This window comes from Cetorhinus maximus, chromosome 14, assembly GCF_964194155.1.
Source record: "Cetorhinus maximus chromosome 14, sCetMax3.hap1.1, whole genome shotgun sequence".
Lineage (NCBI taxonomy): Eukaryota > Metazoa > Chordata > Chondrichthyes > Lamniformes > Cetorhinidae > Cetorhinus > Cetorhinus maximus.
The window spans coordinates 62,108,294-62,125,302 of record NC_135892.1 but is presented as its reverse complement, the minus strand read 5'-3'; the positions used below and the strand labels follow the sequence as shown (position 1 = coordinate 62,125,302).

General features: G+C 39.3%; 1 protein-coding gene across 1 annotated transcript in view; it reads right to left on the bottom strand.

Moving 5' to 3' along the window:
• nrxn1a (neurexin 1a) overlaps positions 1–17,009 on the bottom strand; it is a 1,849,731-nt gene that overhangs the window by 1,831,799 nt on the left and 923 nt on the right. Inside the window, exon 2 of the mRNA XM_078556994.1 lies at positions 13,917–15,287. Within this exon, the coding sequence (XP_078413120.1) occupies positions 13,917–14,637 (721 nt within the window). The 5' untranslated portion in view covers positions 14,638–15,287. The remainder of the gene's footprint in view (positions 1–13,916; positions 15,288–17,009) is intronic.

Genomic DNA, 17,009 nt, shown 5'->3' with positions numbered 1-17,009 from the left:
AACTGCCCATCACACCAGCTCTATATTGTTCTTCCTAAGGAAGACTGCCCAACAATTTAATTTTCCAACACATTTAACAGCTCCTACACACCTTACAAACCCTTGAAGAAATCTATATTCCTTACCAAAAATCATATTGTTTCACTTAATGTAAACAATTCCATAAAAAAAAATGAAGGTCCTTATAAAACAAAACATCCTAGTGAACCTTATAGGTTCTATGCCAACTTAGTGTCAACTCCTGCCAACCCATGCCCCCACCCATCACCCTTTGCCCTTACACCCTCCATGCTAACTCACCCAATATTCACCATGGGCAGATATCAGGAGCCATGCTGAGATGAAACAAAATAAAGTTATAAGTATCTATTACATACTTGACTATATTAAAAAAAACTTTCACTCATGAAAGCCAGTCAATACATTTAAATTCCCTCAAGTACTTAATCCATTACAAAAAATTGTATTCATAACTCCATATCAAAGGCTAATCCCTGGATAACCTCTTGGGGCTGCCAATCAAACTGAATTTACAGCCCAATAACCCCCGGTACCATCATTGTGATAATAACTGGTTATGGAAGCAGTCAAGAAGTAATGATGCTACAATGATAGCCCTTAGGCTTACGTCAACTAACGTCTTTTACTCCCAGAGATGCAGGCAGTTTTTTTTTTTCCAAACATGAAAGACAAGGGATTTAAATAACTTGATAGCTTGAAAGTTCTACACGAGCATTTACACCTCCATCATGAAGTCGTGGAATACACACTGCAGGTTGAAGCCGTTCCTGGTGGGAAAATTGGGTCTGCTTGTCCTGCGCACCAAGTTTATATGGCCCAGCCGAGTCGTCATTTGTGACTGTGTGCTTATCCACGAAAATGTTGTGTGCCAGAAATTGGGGTAGAACTTCCAGATCCAGGTGCCGTCCACCATTTTCAACTCTATTCCCCAACTCTAGGAAAATCCAGCCCATGATCTCAGGTTCCACATATCCTGTGGATATTTGTACCTCCAAGCAAAGTCAGCAGTTGGCTATTTGGAGACAAGGGCTCCCCTCTAAGGATGTGGCGGATGACACCTCTGAGGAGCCCTACCACTGACACCTAAGAAAGGTGCATTAGAAGTCACATGAGAACAAGAGCTATTGGGTTGCTAAAGATGTGATTCAGGTGCCTGCACAGATATGCAGGAGCCCTGCAGTTCTGAGCAGCAAGGCTGTCCAGAATGATAATGGTCTGCTGTGCCCTGCACAACATCACATTGGAGGAGGAAGGTGATGGCCATTATGCATCTTCAGAGCAGAAGATTGAGGAAGAGCAGCCTGATGTGGTCAGGTTCCTTGTAATGACTCATCTAGTTGTCAGAGATGCATGCTACAAACTCATAGTCATGTATCGCCTAACCCGAGGCTGTGAAGCCAAATGGACTCCAATGTTGAGGCCCCTGTCCCCCCCACGCCCTATCAGCAGAAATCATTCTCATAGTCATTAATGCTTTCATCTCACTGACACCAACTGCTCGTCTTTTATTTGTGACAGCATTTTCCTCAAGGTTGATGGCCACATGGCAGGCAAGAGGCAACAATGCAGATGACTGGACAGCAAAGTCTTGAAATAAAGTTTATGGAGCACAAACACTGACAATAAATTTGACACAGTAGTAGACTTTTTGACAGCCAAGTGCTTTTCCTTGTGAAACTACAAGTTCTTCCACTTTGTTTTCTAATTACTACCGGGTGGTGCTACTTCCGTGGCTTCAGCAGAGCTAGAAACAGGCTGTTTTTCCCCAGCTCTGACTGTTGAGATCCTCTTGGTCAAATTTGGCCATCGGGACAGGAGTCAGCATATGGGGCTTCAACTGAAGTCCCGGGGCAGTGCGGGAACAAAACAAGGGAGGAGGAGCGGAAGAGCCTTGAGCAGAGTCCCAATTTTCATGTGCCCTTTCGCCTCCATCGTCCCCTCTCACAGCCCATGCATATTTTTTTGTTAGCCAAGATCTGAAGAACACTTTGCTGCACTTCAGTGAGGTGCTGAATGGCTGAAGCAGGGCTTTCCTTCATCCCATTAAAACTAGCAGATTGAACGTCGCTACAATCTGGTTAGGGATCATTAACTTGTAAATAGAAATCCGAATACCTCATTTTAACCAATATAACTATGCCACAAGATTTCAATTTTTTACAAAACAAGCTTTATTGTATATAAAAGACTTCAATAAAACAAACACTATTAACTTAACGATATGGTTTATAACTATATATATATTATGCACTCAGGTTTACTTCCCTCTTCCCCCAAGAATTCTCTAATAAGACCCATCAATCTTAAAATTACTTACTTTTGTAGGAACCACCCATGAGTATGTCACAGTCCTGTGGAGAATTTTCCTCAGCTCCAGCTATTCTCAGAGGTAAAACTTTCAGATACCCTCTCTTGACTGTGGAGGTCTTGGTCATTTATTCTGGTTACTTTGCCAATACTTTGAAGTTAATCTGCTGGTTACTTTCTTTTGCAACAAGACATGGTGAGACCCATGCAGGTTCTCCCACTAGTTTCATATAGGCAACTTTCCAGCTTCTATTCCTCACAAAACTCAAACTGAGATTTAAGCCTCACCCGCCTTCCATATGGTCAATGATGAAGCTAGTGTTTTACTCTGCTTATAGTGCAAGTCTGTCTAATTGCAATTTATTTTTGCTCACTTCTCTCAGTGAATTGCAAACCACATGGGAATAAAACTGCAACTAAAAAGCTCTCCCATCAAACATCCAGGTAAAATGGGACTACAGAATCTTCATAAGCATTACCCATCTCCGTTATGATGTAGCCTGCTCTGGGCTATCCTCAAACTGACCTCCAAGCCAATTATCCCTCATTTACAATTTCTCCAGCTAAGTAAGCTCAGCTGTTTTACAACTCCATGGCCTGAATTTTTTGCTTGTCGGGCGTGCACAATTGTCTAGCCAATTGACGGCCAGCCAGCATGAAATGCACGCTGAGAAAAGCTCAGCACTGCTGGTGGGGGCAAGAAGAGGGTGGGCACCGACTTAATGCGGGTGCTGGTGAGCGCTTCCACTTAGCTCCCTGAAGGCAGATAGCTGCCTCAGGGAGCTGCAGACCTCCACAGAATAAACAAAACAACAAAAATGCTGCAAAATATGTCCATGAAGCGCAATCAAGCATCTAAAAGCATACCTCATAAAAGAAGTCCCCAGATATCTCTTTTTATTGTATTTCCCCACGGAGGTTTCATCCCACCCTGGATTGAGGTTTGAGCAAAAATGTAACAGAAACAGGATGACGTCAGGGTGCTTGCCCAACATCATCTCGCGCTATTTCATGTCTGGTTGGGTCAGGCGCGTGCCTGCCCGTGAGGCGTAAAATTCTGCCCCACGTCTTCTATTCTGACTCTATTAAACAAACATGGTAAACTTTTGAACTGCCATTTCTTTAGGTGTTCTGGCAATCACTAAAGCCCAGCATTTTAATTACCATACCTTCACAACAATAATCTTCCCAGAACTAAAACATTAACACTAAAACATTGGCGCGAATCTTCCAGTCTCCGGCTCATCAGAGACCAGACGTTCCCCCCAAGATGCGCTTCAGGGCCCCTCGGAAGTCCCAACACAATGACTCCATAGGAATTGCCCAGGAAGTCTGAACAGATATCTGGGCTCTTACCCAAGCATACCTAATAAGGCTTGGCTGAGAGCCCAGGCAGCTATCTGAATGACAGAACACCTGCTCCCCAGTGTTTGATTGATAACTCAGGCTCTCTGATTTCTGGGTCAATTTCACAATGTTTATTGACACAAGTTAAATGGATGAAGAGCTGTGGTTTGTGGTTTTTGAAACTTCAAAGGGCCTGGATGACTGACATGTTTTATTAGATTTCAGTTCAGATCTTTTTCATAGGAAGAATTTATCAACGGAGTACATTTTCTCAAAGTTTTTTTTAACACATTCACTTTACACTGTTATGTTCATTGGTTCTAGAAAGTGTATAGTGGATCAATGGGCTTGGGCTAGAGCTTGGCATAGGGGGCATTAGGAGACATAGGGGGTGGGTTGAAGTGCAGAGTCTGACATGGGGGCATGAATAAACATAGAGGATGGGTGGAAGGGCAGGGTCTGGCCTCGGGGGCATGAGAGCGCATGGGGAGTGTATGTGGGCAGAGCTTGGCATAGGAGGACATGACGAGGACCTTTTGAACTTACCTTTTAAAAGATCCCTTATGCAGACTAGGGTTGATGACTCCTCTAAGGGGCCATGAACCACAAGGTTTTAAAAACCTGTGCAGACTCCATGAAAAGTGCACAGGCAAAGGAGATATCTATCTCCACAATGAAGTCGGCCAGGTCAGGAGTGCCGGATGTGGGCTTCTGACAGCAAGCAGCCTGTAGCCCAACATTTTCCCAGCCCAGGAACGAAGTTGGGAATCCCGGAATGGGGATGGGCCGTTATTTTTAAAGGGCTCCCGAGTCATCCTGACTTGGTGAAAATCCAGGCCTTACTTACCAGAATATGGCAGCTAATGCCATAAAAAGAGGCATGGCTTCTGCGCAGATTCTCTGCATCTCCCTCCCTGTACTGAGTGAGTTTTACAGAATCCTCCATCAGAACCTTGGCCAGAAAAATCTGAAGAAGCTAAGTGGGTTGATATTTTGTGTGATCAGTGTCAGAAACCGGGGTCCCAACCCCGATTGGAAGATTTAGGCTATTATCTTGAACCATGACCTAGATGTTCACAACAATTTGCAGGCCATTGATGAGAGCCAGCATCTACCCTGTTGTCAACCACATCTGATTCTTTAAGCAGGTGGCCACTCTATCCATGAAGATGGACATCAGCGCAAAGGTCTGAGCTGCCATGGCACACATGGGAGAGACAGGATTCTCCAATAACTCTATTAAGGCACGCTTTGCCTATGAAAATTCTGACTGAACCTCAAACATATTTTGTTGCTGTTCCAGGCTAGACCTCTTCATTGATGATACCTGAGGCTCAGCAGTCCATGCCACCCACCACTGCCTCCCCACCGCACCCACCGCACCAACAGGGACTCTCCTCTGCTGTCCTTGTTGCCAAAAACTGCTCCTGCTCACTTGGGATGTGTAGTTCACCATATGACAACCCAACTACTTGCCTTTGAGGCCACACTAAGGTGATTGCATTTGAGCTGGTGGAAGTTGTGCATGAGTTGCAAGATGGTGCTTTCACAAAGTGCGCAACCTCCTCTGAGGTTTTCTCAACCTCCTCCTACACCAACTCCCACATGAAGCTTGAAGGACCAGTGGAAGGCGAAAGATGTGAATTAGAACTGACAAGGGGAAAGGGTTCAAAGTCATAATTGTGCAGATGATTTTATTTCACTTACTGTTGACATCAAGTCAATGTAGGTGGTTGTTGTGTGTCATGTGGCAGTGTGATAGCTAATTCTGCCACCAAGCATCTGGGAGATCTCCATCTCTCCATTGGCAATGGCCATGCATTCTGCCATTCTACTGATTTCACCTTCTCCTCCACAGTGGTCAAGGGTGGCAATTACTGAAGAGCACTGACAGTTCTCTGCCTCTTCCTGGTGTTCTGCGATATGCAAAATTAAGTGCTTTGAGAGGATGGAAGGACAATATTTTTGGATGGTGACTTTGAGGGATAGGCAGGAGATGTCAATAAGATACAGTAAGTGTCGATGATGGGTGCTCAGATGGGGATGTGAAGAGGTGCCTTAGGAGAGAAGAATGTTGGAGCCAAAAGATGTGTTGGTATGAGGAGTGCTGTGCAGGGGAAGGCTGGGAAGTCAGAGTAACTGGGCTGGTGATTGAATGTGCTCTGCTACTCACCTTTCCGGCTCTGATGAGATCACTGAACGTCTTGTGATGCTGTATCCATGAGCAAGGAACCTCACTCCTGTTGCAAACCTCCTCAGCAATTTCAGTCATGTTTCAAGTTAATGGCCCAGGTCATGGTTCAAGTTAATGGCCCAAATCTTCTGATCGGGGTCGGAATCCCGCTTTCTGACACTGATCACACAAAACATCTACACACTTACCTTCTTCAGATTATGCTTAGTCTCAAAGGCTGGCCTTTATCTCCAGTCCACGGGAAAGAATATTCCTCTGTAGGCATTTACAGACTCCCTTTTTGACGCCAAGTCAAAAAGGCTCTGCAAAGCCTGCCCCACAATTTTTCAAGTTTCCAACCTACTACTGGCACTGGCACCCCATCTGTGAGTGGGTCCAAAGGTTAAAACTTTTCCCAACAATTGCACATTGCTGTTACTCTTTCAGTAATTGCTACAGCACACTGCTATTGGTTTCAGTGAGCTATACCTCCAGATTCTTCCCTTGTGTTGATGGCCTGTACCCTAAAGCCATTTGATTTATATATTCATTGTCATATTTTTCTAGGCTTGTCTGCTTCCTATTCCCACTTCACTCCCAATTTGGTGTAATTTTCAAGTTTTAGACAGCTGTACACTTCTGCCTTGAACTGCAAGTTATTTACATATACCGCAAACAGCAAAGGCCCTAGCTTTGATCAATGCTGCATTCTGCTAGTGGTCTTCTACCATGTCAACACAGGTCCATTCACAACTATCTTTCACCCTCTCTGATGTATCACATTTTCAATCGACCTCAGAAGCTTGCCTCTCTTTTCATGGCTTCCTACCTTACCTGCTAATTTCTTATGTGGCACAGCATTCAAAGAAATTTGACTTTGCAGATTTTGCTGTTAACAAGATCCTTCAAAGAACTCCAGAAATTTTTTTGGATAAAATCTCTCTCCCCACTGGCTCTATCTTGCCATACTATGACTGGGTTTTGTTCCTGCAATAGCGGTCTCCCACACCGGCTGGAGTATTGGTGGGAGCCCCGCATCACTTGAGGAAAACCAGTACGATTGAAGTACTGTCATGCTCTTAACTGGCCAAAGTCAGGCCCCCAACAGGATTTAAGACCCCTGTGGCAGAAATCATGCCCCTTCCCCCAACCCGAAAGCTGCCGACCAATCAGAGGCCAGCAGTTCTCCATTGCCAGCAATGCCACTGGGAGCGGTGGCTGCTGCCAGTAATGGTCTCATCAATAGCCCAAGGATCTCCACTGGATCCCAGAACACAGGTGAGTGGCGTAGGATAAGGGCCATGGGTGAGGATCACCAGAGAGAGGGAGGAAAGTTGCAGGAAAGGGCAGGGGAGTGATTTTCAGCAGCTCCCTCTTCCCAGTGTCAGGGCCCTCAATGGGCACTGAGAACTTGTCAGCAATGCAGCAGGCAAACCCTTCAAGTGGCACAGGAGATCCCTAAGACACCACTGAATTCTGCTGGGTTCAGGGATAATTGCTGTCAACTGGCTCATTAATGAGACTAATTGACATCTTGCCTTCAGCAGATGGGATTCCTCAGTTCATAGCACCCTCAGAGGGTTCATAGCACCCTTTGAATCAGAGGGTTGTGGGTTCACGTCCCACTCCCGGAAACCAAGAACTGTGATTGTACTCGAAAGAGTTGCAATCTGTGACTGTTGATAACTCGAAAGAGTTTCCTGCATTGAGCCCTTCCCGTCCCCAACTTAACTGGGGACAGCTTTCTCAACACCAAGAATCTGATGGGCGTCTCCCTGCTCTATTCTCCCAGCACACCCCTCTTCCTTATGCTCACTCCAGCAGGTTCAATTTAATTCTGCACCATATCTAAGTGCATCAATACTGCTGGATCAAGGTGTCTTCCAACAATTCACCTAAAACAGATGTTCGTTTGTTGGTATATTGATCCCTAGGTCACCCCTTTGGGCATTTTAAACATACTAACTTTCCAATCCTCAGGTACTCCTCTGGGTCTAATGATTCACCAAAGAAAATGGAAATACATGACTGATTTTCCTAATCACTTATTTAAGGGCCCTGTTTGGAAGTATATTCAAGCTTGAGGCTTTATTTTCCTTGAATTTCTGAAGGCTATTAGTGAATTCATCGCCTGAAATTTATTATTCTGATTGCATTTCCTGCCATTCTCCATGTAATTTCAACTTGAGTCTGCAGAGACTGTCCATAACCCATTTGTTGAATGCAGACAATAACTCAACTAGTATAGTTGCTACCTCTTTGTCATTGCATGAGCAACAGTACAAGAGATCAACTAATATTTTTAATAAATATTACACACCTATTACATATGTTATGCAAAATACTTACTTTATAGTAGCAGTTATGTCACTTTTATTCTGACATGTACTGGGCAAAAGTATATTTATAAGATAATAAAAACCTGCATGAAGATTTAATTTACATCATCCTCTATCGGTAGGTTCATCTTACAAGTGAACCCAACAGTGTTAGTTATTTATTATTCCATTTACTAATTGTGCATATGAAGTCAAAAGAATTTCTTATTTGATTGGTGAAGACTAGACTGCTGAAAATATACTTTAAAATGTCAGTAAGGTATCAAAACTGATATTTTTCCTGAATATCAGATTTATTCAAAATCAAAATTTTTGGTCAACCGACTTAATTTGCCTTAAATAACATTAGATGTTTTTGTAAGTGTGACTGATTACCATGATGCAATTACAAACCATATCTGATAACAAAATTATTTCACGTGGACAGTAACTTTTTTTTAATTCCTGTCAAGCATCAGATCTAGAATTATTTTCTTTATGCACACATAACCTATCATTTTACTAAAATCATTTTCCTTAACTTTTCTATCACTCAGAACTGTTTTGATTTATGTCATATATTCAATATTATCATAATACCAAGGACCTGAAAAAGACAAATGTTCCAACAAATTATTAAACAATTGAACCTTCCACGTACAGGAACAAAAGAAACGGAAGGGAATAATTTGTAACATACTTACACAATTACAGAATTCAGGTGGCACTGTTGTAAACCAGAGTTTGCAACAGCTGTTAATGATGTAGAATTTTAGTCTGTATTTTAATTGCCCTATGATGTCATTTCTTTATGTCCATTTTTGTGTATATAAAACACAATAGGGGATATTTGTACATTTATATCAAGTACCCTTACAAAATCATGCTACTAGTCATTTGACTATGAACATATGTAATCAAGGAAACAAAATATATACAACATAACCATATCTAACTGCAACACCAGAATAATCATTTGAATTTTAAAATATTTGATTACAGAAAAACATACTACATAACCAATTGTGTTTGTTCACATAATAATTACAACTAAACAATAAAATGACTAATTTTGTTCAATTAAGAGTTTAAAAATTAAAATCTAAAAAAAAATTTAAATGTCAATAAAACCATACTGGCATTTTTGAGGTGTCAGCTGACTCATCTGATGATTTATCTGCCATTTAAATTACAAGTGCTTATCTATTATCATGTATAGGTAACACTCCTCTGCAACATTAAATACAAATGACACATGTAGTCCAATATTCTATTTAGTGAAACCTCCAGTTGTGCTGAAGTCCCTACATGCAACATGCAACCATTTAATGAAATTGTACAATAAGCTGAAAATGTCCATGATGCCCAGAAATTCAGAAACATTATAAGCAACCAGCATGCATTGTAGTAAATGTTTCTAGCAAATAATCTGCTTTATCAGAAAACTTCTTTAGCTCTAATTCATAGTATATCATTTATCAAACCAAAATATGTAACAGAAGATTTCACAGTGTTTGACTAAAGCCCTGGTCTTGTAACTAAACAAAACATTAGAAATTGCATACTTATTCCATATCTTGTACTTTTTAAACATTTTAATTTTCTTTCAAAAATATTCTATTATATTTTGATTCACATAAATCATTCATTTTTTTCCAACCATTTTCCTACTTTAGGGATTCATAAATTCATTATAATGAAATACAGCACATCCTCTCGGTGACAACCTATTAATAGCACACACATTGTTGTGGTTAATAGCACTTCTGTACACCCCATTTGTAGTGTGCTCTACAACCAACAGATCAGTTATGCATTAAATTTACAATTCATCTAGCCTCACAATTACATCAGCCAAACATGACACAAAGACAGCAGTTACTGATTTCAATCCAGACATGAAAAAGATTAAAGGTGAAACTCATTAATGTATATTTCCTGTCATAATACTAAATAAAAAATGGAAGAGGACCCTGGGGCAAATAATCGATAACTCAGCTCCTGTATTCATCACGTGCAAAATTAACAATTAATTGGCATTCTTTCCTTCAATGAAAAAGGGCAAACTATAGGCGAAGTTAGAACTAATGCAGGAAAAAGATCATGCTAAATAGATATGGACTTCAAATTCATCTCACAAGTAGATGCACAATCTATATGAATTGTCAGCAAGAGATAAAAAGTGACAAATTGAAACGTTCCCTTAGGTGAATGGATTATTACTCCTCAAAAAGCTTTGGTAGTCCACTTTAAAACCAAATAAAATTTTACCAAGCTAAGTAAATAAATACGTAAACAACAGAGCATCTACCTGTTTTACAGAGCGTAGCTATTTTTTTTAAAAAATCTTATATTTCAGCCAAGTAATTCAAAATTTTCCCCACAGAGAGTCTACAGAACAAATTTTCCAGAAGGATCCCAATGTTCTTTACAAGAACACAAAGTGAAGGTTAATCCCAGCATGAGTATAAGTGGGGAATATTTTCTACCCATTTACAGATCTTATTTTTCCTTGTGAATCTAAATGTGAGCGCATTAACATACAATAAGTATCAAGAACCTTTGATTATAAAACATTCTGCTGCATAACAGGAAATATACACAATAACTCAGAAGTTGTACAAAAGTAGGTGACTTTTGGAATAAAAATTCAAATGGGTGAATACTTTTGAAAGACTGGATTCCTTTCCTATGTAACATTTATGAGGTTCTGTGGTTTCAAATAAATTCAGGAACTTGGGGGTGGAATTCCTGACTTTGTTAATTTCAGCATCAAAGCAGACATGGTGGTAAAAGCTAAACAGAAATTGCCAATAGACTGTTCTTCCATGTTTCATGCTGCTGAGTTCCTACATATCTAGAAATGTATTAACGAAAATCAGTGAAAAATGGGAATAAAAGTCAAAATTTACTTGTTAAAGTCATTAGAAACTCGCACATCTTTCCTCGGATGTAAAATGAAATTGAAAAAAGGAGCATTTTACTTCAGGGCAAGCCAGGTGTTAGAGAGCTTATCAAACAAGATTTTTTTTGTATCACTAAAATAGTGATTAGAGTAAATTGCAATATAGGCCACGCTGCATAAGTTTATATTACATTAGTATATCTGGCAGGTACTGCATTAAATAACAGTCTATCAGGCCATGCAGCTGCAATTGTATGTGTGCAATCATATAAAATTACCTCTACTATATACCAGCATTATTATTATACTCACTCTCTTCCATGTTATATTTAGCCTCTGTTTTTATTCTATACTAAGCCTGCAATTATCCACTTTCAGTCTCCAGTATATTGATCATAGTATCTCTTCTGAGTTACCTTACTGTATTTGTTATTGTTTCTGGTGTTTTACTCTGTTCCAAATGAATTATTTAATTTACTGCTGTATTTGTTATTGTTGTTTCTGTTGTTTTTTCCTGTGTACAGCATTAGTGCAAGACAATATATGACATATTCAATTAAGTAATATATTCGGATGACATTTAATATATTCATGAGCCAAAGATGGCTGTCATGATACTAGATGTTACCTAAACCATTACAATACTTGGGAAATATTAGCCTATTACTAAACATTTAATGCAGGTATTTTAAAGTACGATTTGTTTTGCAGGTTTGGTAGATTACAAAAGATACACATTAGTCTCTAGCATTCTTTTCACATAAAGTGGAGCTAGTAGGTGTGTTATTGATGCAAATTATTCTTTGTAACTTTTTACAAGAAAAGAAGGATGGATAGTGGGAAAGGTGTTCTTTAATCTTTTGATTTTAGATTCAGTATCTCTAAACACTTATTTGGTGTTGGAAACCGCATGTCTCATACTAGACATAACATTGCAGAAGTGTTTCTTCTTCATTTGAGAAGATAAGCATCATAATATTTTCATAATAGAAAAGAACAATACTGTGATGTATTTTGTGCATCTACTAATAATCATTGAAAATTGTCTTTACATTGTGCATCTAGACAAAAAAGCCAATGACATGCATATGTGGTGATTCTACTGAAGGATTGATTTTTTGGACCTGGCTATGAATTGGGTCATATTTCATTTGGAGGTGGCAATACGAGTATCCAACAGCATGGCTACATTTCGACACAAGCAAAATTGGAGCCAAATCTAATTAATGTGGTTTCCCTTCTTTCATAACATTAAATAATTATGAGAAGCCCAATGAACTGCAAACCAACAAATCAGCTGCTGCAACTATATCCCTATTTCTTTTGCATTAAAAATAAATCAGTAGGAAGAGTTAGCACAAGAATTAAAGAGATTAAGCCCATAGAATTAAATCTTTACACACTAAATTCATCTTCCCTATCACATAAAAAGAATGTCAGTAATAATCAAGAAAATATGACAAGTTAAATGGTCATTTTATTTTTTTTAGAAAATAAACTTCGTAAGTGTTGCATTGCCAAGAATCTTAAAACAATTAATCTTGCATATATAAATGCCTTGTAAATGCAAATAAGGTGTGCAACAGTTAATTAATTTGTATGGACTATTTATTGCTTTAAATTATATTTTCTGTCAATTCTAAACAAAATCATTTAGAAAATCTAGGAATGATGCATTTTTAACCATAAAGAATTGACCACAAACATATGTACAATCTGCATTTTGTAAGTTAGTAGCATAGCAAAAATTATACGTGATATTAGCATTAAGAAAACTCCAGCTGGTTAACACTATTTTAGTACGAATCCTAGGGCAGCATTTAATGGAGCTGACAGGGACCTTATCCACCAGCTGGAGAGGCAGCGAGAGCCCCATGTTGCCTCTTTTTGAGAAAGCCCGCTGCATTAAGTGCCAATCAGGTGCTTAACTGGGCAGTGGTGTGCCTACCCGGGATCAAGGACCATAGGAGTGGAAGTCCCAACTGCCGAGAGCTGCCAGCCAAGCAGAGGCCGGCAACTCTTTATTGCTTGGCAGCACCATCAGGGTTGACTCTCAGTTGGCCCCCCATTCTTGATGCCAGGTCTCTTGATCAGGCACTGAGTGCCTGACAACAAGGGATCCTTCCGGAAGCCTGCGAGCAAACATGCGCAGGTTTGCTTCTCGAGCTTCCTGCATGACGAGTCCCCTGCCCACCGCTGCATATTGGCAGTGGGGTGGGAAGGCCATCACCAGCCTTCCTGCCACAACTTAATCAGGGCAGTGCCAGGAAAGCAGTGGAGTCCCCACCTGCCATCCCCTTGCCTGATTAAATTCACCCCCTACCATGAAACTCACTACAGGGGAGGGCATTAAATTCCACCCCTAGTCTTTACATGCATGACTAGGAATAAACCAAACTTGCACAAAGGAAAACTAGCATCCAAAAATATAGTTAACATTTGAAGTTTCTTGCACCGATATTATTTATTTACCCTAATTCATTATTCATATTTGTTCTTCCATGATTGTGCCACTGGCTTTTGAATTTCTTCTTAGAAATTGTTGTTTTAACATTTATGGTTTAGCTTTAAATAGAAATGAAATAGAGGTTTTTGAGCCTTTGATGGTATAACATACAAGAAAGATGTATGTTATAATGTCAAAATGTCAGTTGTATGACCTAGAAATGAAGTGAGTTAAAGAAAAATTGATTTATATTGGAAGATGTCCGTGAGCAAAGAAAGATAATTGCAGGATAAATGAAGAATTTTGTCCAGGTTTAATCTTAGCCTAATGGATAATTGTTCTCCTACAACTGCCAGAAGTTACAATAATCAAAAACAGGAGTACAGACAGTCATCTTACCTTCACTGCAGTCTTTTCCTTGAAAACCAGTGTGAGAACAATCACAAATTGCCTTCTCGTGTACAACAGAGCAGGTTCCACCATTTAGGCATAGACTGTGATTTGTGCAAAGATAGTTTTCATCCATCTTGATTCCTTGACCATCAATGAGTGTGGTGGTCCCATTTCCAACCTTGAGGTCAGTTATTAATCCCTGGAATGGTTCCTGACTTCCGACTGAGGTTGATGTTAATGACAGTACTGATGAATGAAATTCTGATGGAATTCCACCAATATACAATTTGCTAAAGACTGTCATATCTCTCCTCTTTGACTTCACTTCAACTGTTTTAATCTCTTCATCTACTATTAGTGTTGTCTTCTTGAAATTCCTCCGAATAACTACAGTATGCCAGATACTGTCATTCACTTTAGTATCTGACTGTAGAATGGCTGCTTCAGCACAGAAAATTGAAAAGCGAAGTTGAAGATATCCATCAACAATTAGGAGTTCTAAAAAATCACAGAATCCTTCATCATCAAAATACACCAGCAGACTACTGGAAATGTTGGTCTTCATATTAAAACTCATCTCACTTTCACAGCACGCATTCCACTTTGGGAACCTTGCCCATTGTCCTGCAGCTCCAGTAAATTCTAAACTGACCCCGAGGTTAACAAGGCATCCGAAAAGCAAGCCGAACCAAAGCAAATGGCCTTTTTTCTTGATGACAACAGCCATCTTTGTAAATGTAGTATGATGTTGAATAATGTACAGATTGCAAACAATTTGTAAAAAGTTCCTCAAGATGTGGAGGTTTTCTGTGTGCTGCAAAATGTTTTCCTTTGTGAATCCAACAGTTAAAAAAAAAGTTAGTGAAGCAGTTCTCTAGCAAGGTACTGATGGCAGTCTGTTAGATTAAGGTTTAAATATGTTGAGTCAGCAGAACAAATGGTGTCAGTAGCCCATATCCACAGTAGATTTTGCCTAGTAATCAGACTACACAGTTAAGCTTTTTGTTGCTCCAGATAAGAAAACATATGGTGTTTAATTTTTCTTTGGGAAAAGAACTTATCCACGTGCAGATCCAATAGATGACTTTCTCTAGTTTGGCTTGTGTGCTTCCCTTCAGTAATCCCATTAAAATACCAAAACTGTTCTTTGTGACAGATTTCCAGCACAGATCCTAAGATTCATTTCATCATGTTAAAACAGACACTCTGAGTCATCATTCGTGGCTTCCTGGACTGCCTGCTTCCCAATGGTGCTGAAAACCATAAACCGTTAAGTAGTTCAGCAGCCACTTGACATGCAAAGCCTATCAGCAAGTCTTCCTTTCAGGGCCAATCTGTGATTCCAACGTTTACAGCAGCTTCAACACAACTCGCAATCTGCAAGGAATGAAAGCAATAAATAATAGCATGACCCCTAGCTCAGTTTAAAGCCATCTTACAATAATGTGCATGATAGGCTCCACGTAAAGGGCTGCTACTGAGTTAAATCATCTTCCATTGCCTGTACAGTAATGAATGTGCCGAAACTTTAAATTCTTATTTATTTTTGCAAAATAATTAATTGCACTAATCAAAAAACAACTCAGCCAAAAATGTAACTTAAAGTCACTTTTTCCAATCACTTGACCACATCTAGATGTCAATCGTATTTTTTAATTTTAGTTTCTTCTTGTTCATTACAACAGTTGGTTCTTACGCATTGTTACAAAGACTTGCTTAGCTATATTTTTAACATTTAATTGATAGAAGAGAAAATATTGTGATGTATATAGCATTTTACAAAGGAAAATTAATAATAAATAGCATACTTTGTAGCTTGTTACCACATAATGTTATCAAAAAAGAAATGGTAGTTTAAAATTATTAACAACAGCAAAGTCATTTGCACTCGATTTTTTTCCTGCTAACACTGGAGAACTGACTGCAACTGCACTTTGTCATGATTCCTATTTAAAATTCATAAACCAATGAAAGTAAGGAGGATGTTGACAACACATAATAATATTCTTACCAAAAGTGCATCTGAGGATAGCTGTTTAATCATGAACACTGTATTTGATAACCTTGTACTAATAATTAGAACGCTCTCATTACATTAGTGAAGCAACAAATATCCGAAAACAGCCGGTATTATATACAACCTGTTAGGAACATGGTATGGAAAGGGGACGCAAGTTCGAGAAGCATATCAATGTCAACCAAGGGGCAGATAAAAAAAATCGTGATTACCTGCATTCATCGTTTTTGGTTTAACGCCAATATTATAGTTATTACTTTAATATAGCATAACTATGGATGTAAGTGGAAGGAAACTTTCATATTTAAAATTGTTAATCATTTAGTGTATGGCGATCTGCTCGTAAAGTTTCATATGATCAAGACCAACATGATATGCCTGGCCATTCTAAAGCTGTGTACAAAGTATGTACAGAAATCTCTTTCCTACGCCCCAATTCCAAACATAGAAATAATTTTTTTGACATACCGCTATTTAATATTAAAGTTGGTATATGTAAGTCTCGGAATGATTTATCGACCCTGCGTTGAACCTATATATCTAATTAACGCTTTAAAAAAATCCGATCAAGTGTCAGCAATTAATAGCACTGTAGTGGGCTATAATCTTGGCCAGGGGAAGGGAACGCGCCTCCCAACACACCCAGCTCAGGGAGACCCTTAAAGGTGTTTCTATCTAATGGCATATAATGTGAGATTCCGATTTTATATAAATCTGGGGAAACAATTTACTTAATTACTTAATTGCGAATAGCGAATATTTTGATTGTGTTCAATCATAAACTGAACGTTACCAAACATGAGTGAACTACACCAGAACGTGAGAAAACATTCAACTAGACTTCAGTGGGAATGTAAATGTGACACTTCCTTAGAATAATTTGGTCGCGGGTTCGGTATAAATGTTTAGTTTATCGAATTACATTATATATGTTGAATGCGCAATGGAGTAAGGTATAGTTATGTAAAATATGCTCTACGTATATGAATATTATCTGGATATCAAAATTGGAGTTTGGTCACGAGACAAAGATCATTCCGCTCCTAAATGGAAATGTCGCTTACATTTGGTTTAAGCATTGG